The sequence below is a fragment of the Salvelinus sp. IW2-2015 genome, linkage group LG10 (genome assembly GCF_002910315.2).
Source record: "Salvelinus sp. IW2-2015 linkage group LG10, ASM291031v2, whole genome shotgun sequence".
Classification (NCBI taxonomy): Eukaryota; Metazoa; Chordata; class Actinopteri; order Salmoniformes; family Salmonidae; genus Salvelinus; species Salvelinus sp. IW2-2015.
Genome location: NC_036850.1, coordinates 21,381,703 through 21,388,638, shown reverse-complemented (window position 1 = coordinate 21,388,638; position 6,936 = coordinate 21,381,703). Strand labels below are relative to the sequence as shown.

Below are 6,936 nucleotides of genomic sequence, written 5' to 3'. Positions count from 1 at the left end.
AGGTGGACAGGCAAAGGATGGAGAGGAAAATAATAAGGTCATATAATATAAATTTTTTCCACAACATCAAATTGGAGTGGATTTGCATGGAAATATTTTTGCTCAGCCCCTCCTCCACGCTAGGTCATCGGCACAATTTAATTACATTAAGAGACGGCTAAATTAGACTATGCAAACATAACGGCTTAAAGGATTACTGGACCTCTGGTGGGGAGAGATCAAATTCTAACTTCCAGCTTGAAACAATATGCACTGTTCCTTGCGGTCCCCATGTGAAGAGGGTGATGGAGAGATGGAGGGAGGGATGGGGGGATGGAGGGAGGGTTGTTGTGGACCAGTGAGAGGATAGTTGTACATACATCCACAGTCAGTCCACCGGTACAGTGCCTTGCAAAATATTCATCCCCTTGGCGTTTTTCCTATTTTGTTGCATTACAACCTGTAATTTAAATTGATTTTTATTTGGATTTCATGTAATGGACATGCACAAAATATCCAAATAGGTGAAGTGAAATGAAAAGAAGTTACTTATTATAAAAAATAAAAAACTGAAAAGTGGTGCGTACATATGTATTCACCCCCTTTGCTATGAAGCCCCTAAACACTGCAAACATATGGAAGAAGGTACTCTGGTCAGATGAGACTAAAATGTAGCTTTTGGCCATCAAGGAAAACAATATGTATGTTGCAAACCCAACACCTCTCATCACCCCGAGAACACCATCCCCACAGTGAAGCATGCTGGTGGCAGCATCATGCTGTGGGGATGTTTTCATTTTTTCAAATTCTTGAGGAAACCTGTTTCAGTCTCCCAGAGATTTGATACTGGGATGGAGGTTCACCTTCCAGCAGGACAATGACCCTAAGCATACTGCTAAAGCAACACTCAAGTGGTTTAAGGGAAACATTTAAATGTCTTGGAATGGCCTAGTCAAATCCAGACCTCAATTCACTTGAGAATCTGTAGTATGACTTAAAGATTGCTGTACACCAGCGGAACCCATCCAACTTGGAGCTGGAGCTGTTTTGACTTGAAGAATGGGCAAAAATCCCAGTGGCTAGATGTGCCAAGCTTATAGAGACATACCCCAAGAGACTTGCAGCTGTAATTTCTGCAAAAGGTGGCTCTACAAAATATTGACGTTGGAGGTTGAATGCACCCTCAAGTTTTCTGTTTTTTTTTTCCTGTTTGTTCACACAAAAAAATATGTTGCATCTTCAAAGTGGTAGGCATGTTGTGTAAATCAAATGATACAAACCCCCCAAAAATCTATTTTAATTCCAGGTTGTAAGTCAACAAATAGGAAAAATGCCAACAGGGTGAATACTTTCGTAAGCCACTGTAGATCATAGAGCAGTGGTATTCAAACTTTTTCAGGGGGGACCCCATTTTCTCTAAAATAATTCTGGCACCCCATTTTTGTTGCAAGAATTTATTGTGACCCCAACCCACCACATATTTAATGAAACTACCTTAAAATCAGTAAAATGTGATTACATCAACAAATAACCTTAAATTCATTACATTTTCATCTCTTACCAAAATGAAAAGAAAACATACATTTTCAAATTGTCATTCTCAAAAAACGTGTATATTGTTCCATCTGTACTCTTATTTTTTTGTTCCCCCAAAAATACAATCTACACTACTGTTCAAAAGTTTGGTGTCACTAGAAATGTCCTTGTTTTTGAAAGAAAAGCAAATGTTTGTCCATTAAAATAACATCAAATTGATCAGAAATACAGTGGTAGACATTGTTAATGTTGTAAATGACTATTGTTGCTGGAAACGGCTGATTTTTTATGGAATATCTACATAGTGTACAGAGGCCCATTATCAGCAACCATCACTCCTGTGTTCCAATGGCACGTTGTGTTAGCTAATCAAAGTTTATAATTTTAAAAGGCTAATTGATCATTAGAAAACCCTTTTGCAATTATGTTAGCACAGCTAAAAACTGTGTTCTGATTAAAGAAGCAATACAACTGGCCTTCTTTAGACTAGTTGAGTACCTGGAGCATCAGAATTTGTGGGTTCAATTACAGGCTCAAAATGGTCATAAAATAGTACCCGCAAAACCAGTCTCAACGTCAACAGTGAAGAGGCCGACTCGGGATGATGGCCTTCTAGGCAGAAGTTGCAAAGAAAAAGCCATATCTCTGTCCAGTGTCTGTGTTCTTTTGCCCATCTTAATCTTTTCTTTTTATTGGCCAGTCTTGAGATATGGCTTTTGCTTTGCAACTCTGCCTAGAAGGCCAGTATCCCGGACTCGCCTCTTCACTGTTGACGTTGAGACTGGTGTTTTGCGGGTACTATTTAATGAAGCTGCCAGTTGAAGACTTGTGAGGCGTCTGTTAGAGCCATGACTAAACCAGATTCAAAAAACAGATAAAAGAACACCAGCCATGAAGAAACAGACAGACATTTTTATTAAATTTGTATCGTATTTTGCATTGTATTATGTATGTGATACGTGGTTGGGGTACGACTGTAATATGTGGTTGTCTCGCCTGGCTATCTTAAGATGAATGCACTAGCTGTACGTCGCTCTGGATGGGAGCTTCTGCTGAATGGCTAAATTGTAATGTAAATGTAGTGCTGTGTATATGTATGTATATTATGTATTTTATTTGTGATGTTGTTTCCTGTTTGGACCACAGGAAGAGTAGCCCTGCCTCGGCAGCAGCTAACTGGGGATCCTAACAAATACTAAGTACTAAATATACTCTATATATACAGTATAAATCGTTCCCCTACCCCAACTTTGAATACCACTGATATAGAGAAAGGTTTTATATTTCACCAACGAGACTAGGCTACATCTAAGGAAAAACACACACACACACACACACACACACACAGGCTCTCGTACCTTAGTACATATTTTTCGTTCTCCATGTCATCACATCAGTGATGTGTGAAGTGTTCTTTGACTGCTTGGCGACATGCTGCATATAAAAGAGACAGTGACACTATCGTCTTCACCCCAAGCAGATGGCTTTTCAACCACGACTCCTCACTGTGGATGCCAAGCCATGGATCATTAAAGATGTCAAGGACGTTGGGTAGGATTTTCTTTGCATGGTAAGAGTGCAATTAGACTTTGCTTTGCCATAGGGTTTGTTCCAATGAGATGGCAATAATGTGTTATTGGTGTTTGAGTGAAGACATATGCCTTTACTGGAACATCACCATACATCTAGACCTTCCTCTCAGCCGTTGGCCCACATTGTGACAGCAAGGTTTTAAGTGCTGGAAAAACGCTCACTGGCCAAAATGTGTGTTAGCAATGTATCTCAGCTAGCTGCTAGGACTTTGAGCCATGTCTTTTCCCCAGGAGAATGGTAGCTAGTGGGTTTCCCCTCGATTGTCCCTTAAACAGTTATTGTGATGATCAGGAGAGACTGTTGCCCAGCCTGTTAAACTGCTGGTTCCTGTTCGGCTATTGTGAGTGTTATCTTAACTATGGGGGACCAAAGCACTCCACTGACTATGACTACACTCCACAGCCAGACAAAGACGATGAGCAGTGGAGAGAGGAAGATAGATAGAAGCTGACATCCAATGTATTAAAACTCAACACTATTAGAGATGAGCTTCTGGCGAAGTGAGGCATCATAGCTTAAGGCATAGATACAGTTCAGCATTATCTTTCCAGCGGTGTAAGCTATACTGAAGTCACTGAATGTTCATTGTAACACTTCATGTGTCATACATCATTTGTGAAATTTGCATTGTTTGTTTCTAACTAAATCAGTGCCTGGATAGTGCTTGCATGCTTGCTTTTGCTGTGAAAATGGATACTCGTACAGTACAATTACAGTACAGTATGTTAGCAGTTTAATTATTTAAAATTCATTAAGTACTTATCATAATAATATAATATATGCCATTTAGCAGACACTTTTATCCAAAGCAAATTACAGTCATGCGTGCATAAATGTAATGTATGGGTGGACCTGGGAATTGAACCCACTACTCTAGGTTACAAGCGCCATGCTCTACCAACTGAGCTACAAAGGACCACCCCACATAGACACAAATCTTCAATAAAAAAGGCCATGCCACACACATTGAACTTGGCATGGTGCTCCTTCTGAATAGACAAGCCAAAACACCTTGCTATTTCTACAGTGTGTGTGGCCCACTAGCACTGCAGTTTCCAGGTTTAGAGCATTACTGCACACTCGGTCAGTGTGTGTGTGTGTGTGTGTGGTGTGTGGTGTGGTGTGTGCTTGTGTGTGTGTGTGTGTGTGTGGTGTGTGTGTGTGTGTGTGTGTGTGTGTGTGTGTGTGTGTGTGTGGTGTGTGTTGTGTGTGTGTGTGTGTGTGTTGTGTGGTGTGTGTGTGTGTGAGATATTACCGCACGAGCATCTAACAGTGGAATATTAGAGCCAGGAGAGTTCTCACTCTCCGTAAGTACCTCTTTTGATAGAGAGGCTGACACAGTACTCATCCTGTCTGTTACTGATGATGACACACAGCACGGGTGACACATGATAGACCCACACACAGGCGGTGCATAGAGCCTCCCCATCTCTCCATCTCTCTTTTGTGTAGTCTCTCTCTCTCTCCCTCCCTCTCTCCTCTTCCCTCTCTTATCTACTCCTAGCCTCTCGCTCTCCCAGCTCTCTCCCCATCTCCTCCATATCTCTCTATCTCTCAGTGTGTGACTCAGTCCTGTGGTGCTGTAGCAGGTGTTCACCACTGGTGCCCTCACAGTGCACCACCAAGGACATTGCCCTCATTTATGGTTGACATCCTGGCATTGTCTCATGATAATTCATAACCAGTTGTTTCACCTTTTCAGTATGCAAACTTGGTACGGTTCTTATGAAACTTTAATCCAATAGAGGAGCAGGTTGACAATAACAGTATGTATAGTAACATGTGTACATGCATGTGAACAGATGTATATGGGTTTATTTGTATGTGTGTCACTCTTCTTTCACAACATACAGTACTGATGATAGTATCACCCATTCCAGCTTCAGGTCAGTAGAAACTGACTGTAGAATAGGGTAGAATCTCCCACTGACCTGGAGCCTGTTGCTGGACCATCTCTGAGAGGTCCTGGAGGTGTATGAAGAGAACGAGGCCTCCGGCCCCGAACAGCAGGAGGAACCAGAAGGAGCAGGGCAGCTTGACGGCGTGGCCCTCCCGTCTTCTCCCACGCAGGGCGTCCACTATCCTACACTCCACCCACAGCATCCTGCTATCCTGCCTCAGCTCAGACTGCTGCCTGGGAGAGAGAGAACAGGGACAGAGTCAGCCCAGATAGGACAGGACATAGGAGCACAATATGGACATAGCATGACATAGGAATTAATAGGTTATAATGACATTAATATAGGTAGGCTAATCATGGTTCTTCAACAGTTTGTGTTCACCTTACTGAGTGACAACTATAGAAACAAATTCTCTTTGACCTGCCAAATGCTTACCACCCAAGATGAATAAACATAGTGTATGTGAATGACCAGAGATGTTACATTTTATAAGCAGGAACTACTTAAAAGACATACTGTGTAGTATTAATGATAAACATAGGCTCTTTGAAGTCTGTTTGTAAATGACATCAAACAACATACGTCCTAAATGTGTTAAACTGTGGACAACTTGACATGAAATTAAGAAGCCATGTTTTTTATGAATCTGTGAGCCAGAATGAGGGTCCGTGCTCAGGCTATAATGAATGGTGGCCGGTGCACGAGAGAAAAAGCATCTAAATAGTTCAATGGAATCTCGCACTCAAACCATAAAAAGGAAAAAACCAAGGAGGCAGGATGCAAATATATACTTTATGTAATCAGTGCTCGAAATAATCCAAAAAGGTGAAAGTGCAAAGTGCTAAACATAAAAATGAGCATACGTTTCAGTTGCTATGCCTTCATCAGTGCTGTACAAACAAATTAAGTGGAGACACGCACTTAAGAAGACGACACCTGTGCGTAACAGGTGTAACGGGTAACAAGTTAACTAGATACTGGTGAATAGGGGGTCATCATCGGCGTCTATAAATATACAGAATGAGACTAGAAAAATATAAATAATGAACACATATAATTGAAAATAAGAAACAATTCATCAGCCCGTATGAGTTAATTGATGTCATAACCTTGGAGACCAATAGCAGTCAATCAGATATCAAACCACTTTGGCTGGCCTTCAGTCATGGATAAATCAGCCAGTACAATCAGATATCAGACCACTTTGGCTGGCCTTCAGTCATCGCAAGTGGTTTGATATCTGATTGTACTGCTGATTTATCCATGACTGAACGCAGCCAAAGTGGTTTGATATCTGATTGTACTGGCTGATTTATCCATGACTGAAGGCCAGCTAAAGTGGTTTGATATCTGATTGTACTGGCTGATTTATCCATGACTGAAGGCCAGCTAAAGTGGTTTGATATCTGATTGTACTGGCTGATTTATCCATGACTGAAGCCAGCAAAGTGGTTTGATATCTGATGGTACTGGCTGATTTATCCATGACTGAAGGCCAGCTAAAGTGGTTTGATATCTGATTGTACTGGCTGTATTATCCATGACTGAAGCCAGCTAAAGTGGTTTGATATCTGATTGTACTGGCTGATTTATCCATGACTGAAGGCCAGCAAAGTGGTTGATATCTGATTGTATTGGCTGATTTATCCATGACTGAAGGCCAGCCAAAGTGGTTGATATCTGATTGTACTGGCTGATTTATCCATGACTGAAGGCCAGCTAAAGTGGTTGATATCTGGATTGTACTGGCTGATTTATCCATGACTGAAGGCCAGCTAAAGTGGTTTGATATTGATTGTACTGGCTGATTTATCCATGACTGAAGGCCAGCTAAAGTGGTCTGATATCTGATTGTACTGGCTGATTTATCCATGACTGAAGGCCAGCTAAAGTGGTTTGATATCTGATTGTACTGGCTGATTTATCC

The 6,936-nt window shown here is 41.3% G+C and overlaps 1 protein-coding gene across 1 annotated transcript in view; it reads right to left on the bottom strand.

The window, feature by feature from the left end:
• The window catches only part of LOC111969526 (carbohydrate sulfotransferase 8-like), a 252,351-nt gene that overhangs the window by 191,078 nt on the left and 54,337 nt on the right, over nucleotides 1-6,936 (bottom strand). Inside the window, exon 2 of the mRNA XM_023995705.2 lies at nucleotides 5,040-5,242. Within this exon, the coding sequence (XP_023851473.1) occupies nucleotides 5,040-5,211 (172 nt within the window). The 5' untranslated portion in view covers nucleotides 5,212-5,242. The remainder of the gene's footprint in view (nucleotides 1-5,039; nucleotides 5,243-6,936) is intronic.